At 40.0% G+C, this 3,118-nt stretch overlaps 1 protein-coding gene across 1 annotated transcript in view; it reads right to left on the bottom strand.

Moving 5' to 3' along the window:
• The window catches only part of LOC107738194 (cyclin-L1-like), a 7,088-nt gene that overhangs the window by 1,662 nt on the left and 2,308 nt on the right, over nucleotides 1-3,118 (bottom strand). The window contains exons 6-9 of the mRNA XM_016549924.1: nucleotides 1,530-1,629; nucleotides 1,342-1,446; nucleotides 1,100-1,241; nucleotides 908-1,007 (exon numbers count right to left, since the gene is read on the bottom strand). Coding sequence (XP_016405410.1) covers nucleotides 908-1,007; nucleotides 1,100-1,241; nucleotides 1,342-1,446; nucleotides 1,530-1,629 — 447 coding nt within the window. The remainder of the gene's footprint in view (nucleotides 1-907; nucleotides 1,008-1,099; nucleotides 1,242-1,341; nucleotides 1,447-1,529; nucleotides 1,630-3,118) is intronic.

The raw sequence follows: 3,118 nt of genomic DNA, 5'->3' as shown, positions 1-3,118 counted from the left end.
TAATGAGATCCCTTTGCCACGTCACCAAGGGAGCGAAATCAGACGCACTCGTTTTTTTTGTTGTTTTTAGTTGTTTTTGTTTGAAATTTACCAGAAAGTTGTAGCAATAAACAACTTTACATTCAAAAGTGAAAAGGTACCTCGTTTTTTTATTAGTTTAAACTTCTGATATACGGTTTTCTGAGCGCACACAACCGAAGCACAAGGACAGAAAGCGGCTGTCACAGCATGGGAGTACTAAACCTCAGACGCACTCGTTTTTTTTGTTGTTTTTAGTTGTTTTTGTTTGAAATTTACCAGAAAGTTGTAGCAATAAACAACTTTACATTCAAAAGTGAAAAGGGACCTCGTTTTTGTTTTTTTTTACCCCAAAATGGTAAAATTCTTCGTGAATGATGGAATTTGGCATCAGTACAGAAACAGCTTTAATACAACAGTTAAAAAAACAGGAATCATTTCAGAATAAAAAAAAATGTTGACATACAAGTATAACTGATATAACCATCTCTTATCAAAAGACAAATCTATTGTTTGGTATACCCACATTTCACACAGTATATACAGTCTAGTGTTGTCAAAAGTACCGATCGCGATTTTTTACAATGCAAGCCGCGTCTGTCAGTGGATCTGTCTATGTGCAGATACATTAGGGACCCGCTGACAGACCTGGATTTCGAACACTTCTGTGCAAGCGCTCGGTGAAGAGCGTGAAGCGATGATCATTATAGCCAATCACAGTCATATCTGTTGAGTGCATGAACACAAATGTTAGCAGGAAATAGACGTTTTTTTATATTTCAGTACCGACTGGTATCGTGGTCGGTACTTTTGACAACACTAATAGAGTCACACTGCCCGGCACAAATAAAAAAAAAATTTGGTTTAGGTGCTGTATTTTAAAACTTACCCATTTAAGGGGCTTTTTGGAAACAACTGTCTGTTCTCAGACTCCTTTACTAGTTTAGAGTTTGGCGATTTTTCTTCCACCTTCACTTCTCGTGGAGAAGCTGGAAAAGGAAAACATTTTAGCTGCCTGTGAATTGACAAGTACTTGCAAATAGCTTGCTTAGTAAGTAAAAGCAAACAAACAAAAACGTACAGGGTTTTGATGATGGGGAAAATCCACCAATGGCAGCGAGAGCTGGCGTGCCATTGGGATTCTGTCCTTTGGCTTTTAGTCTTGCCTCCTCCAGGGCCACCTTCCTCTTTTCCACCTGTTTTTCAAGCTGTTCGCTGTTAGGCTGAGAGATGGATTGAGTATTAACAACAGCATGAAGTAACAACAATTAGTAGAAATAGAGATTGTCAAAGTAATGTGCCAAGCAAATAAACAAACTCTACCTTTTCTCTAGAATAAAGCTTCATCGTGCTGATACATATTTCTTTGATGTCCTCCTTAGTAGCACCAAAAACAAGATACCAGTACGGCTTGGAAGGAAGAGGAATCTGAAGAAATAGAAAAATACCTAATGAAAAAAAAAAAAAAGAATGAAATAGATAAATATAGACAGATAAATCCAAAGACGTACCTGTAGTACTCGAGCAGCGAGGTAAATACAGGCACACGCAATGGTCTCAGGTTCAAACTGCACAAACACATTGGTTCTGAGGGCATCATTCATATAATTCCTGCAACACACAAAGAAACACCTATGCAACACCTGCCATGCTCTCTCTCTCTCACTCATATGGCTTCATGAGACTCTTAACTTCATGTCCTTTCCCTCACTTTTTAAATGTATCCATGATGGTGGCAATAGTATAATCTTAAAGGAGACATATTATGCCCCTAAACTTACAGATTAAGGGGCGGTAATATTATAATGAGATCCCTTTGCCACGTCACCAAGGGAGCGAAATCAGACGCACTAGTTTTCTCAGACGCTTGCAGAAAAAGGCTTACCAAAACAAAGTTACTGGGTTAAACTTTTTCACGTTTCCTTGGTTGGTAGATGCACTGGGGACCTGATTATAGCACTTAAAACCTGGAAAAGTCAGATTTTCATGATATGTCACCTTTAGATTTGAATAACAACTAACTAACTGAAGAACAACCAAAGTGATTTTTTTGCGAAATCAACATTTTTCAAACCCCATATCAAAAAGTTGTGAGGAGAGGCAAGAATCACTTCATGGTGGATTATCAGGGACAACTTACTGTAACAAAATTCACATGAACATGATTCATATGAAAAAAGTAACATACCGTTTTCACTGCTAAAACAGATATTTTGGATTTAGAGAGCATAACGTGCACAACTAAGTACTAGCACTCAAGCTCTGTGGGAGAAAAAAAAAAAAAAGGCAAATCCTGGCCCCCCCAGCAAAGCCAAGGCCTTCCATTCAGAGAACCTCCGCTGAGAGCTCTCACTGGATTGGCCGGCAGTCTCGAAAAGGCCAGCCAATGAGGTGGGAGGGGTTCCTGGGTCTTGTGCCTGAGGTGTTCGGGTGTTTTCTGTGACACTTACCACCATGGGCTACCCTTTAATCAAAGAGTAGAGAAAGGACAAAGTTAAACAGAGCTCTCCATAAGCCTTAACCTCAATGATGTGCATGAAATCAACAAACACGTGACCTACAGAACACTTCTGCATTTTTATTACAAAAAAACGTGTGATGCCAGAATGATGTGAACCTATCTTACCTTTAGGTATACCAAGCTACAAATGCAATTCATACTTTATAATGCAGTGTTTCCACTAGGTTCTGTTGATACTTAAGTACCAAGCTCTTTCACACAAGTTCAAGGTCTTATCAGCAAATATTACTAGTGGAAACACGGCATGAGTCCAACCATAAACCTGAGGCAATGTCTCCTCTATAGGGTTGGGAACCGATAATCGGTTCTTATTCAGAACCGTGAGCAATTTCTAAGTTTCGGTTCCGAAAACGGTTCTGGTGCGACACGTGACCAAGCGCTGTGAGCAGCCTTGCGCCGGTGTTTCCTGTAAAGGATGTCACAAACCAAATAACAGAAACGCCGCCCTGCCTCTTTAATTTCTGAGCACATTGTTTCCCATGACGCGTACTCCACAGACACGCCGCATCTTTAACTGCCAAACACATCGTTTTCCACAACTGTACGCGCACTCGCGTCTTTGATAAATGTGCACGTTGT

This window comes from Sinocyclocheilus rhinocerous, unplaced genomic scaffold (assembly GCF_001515625.1).
Source record: "Sinocyclocheilus rhinocerous isolate Xijiao unplaced genomic scaffold, SAMN03320098_v1.1 scaffold254, whole genome shotgun sequence".
In the NCBI taxonomy this organism is placed as follows: Eukaryota; Metazoa; Chordata; class Actinopteri; order Cypriniformes; family Cyprinidae; genus Sinocyclocheilus; species Sinocyclocheilus rhinocerous.
This window is presented reverse-complemented; position numbering and strand designations above follow the sequence as displayed.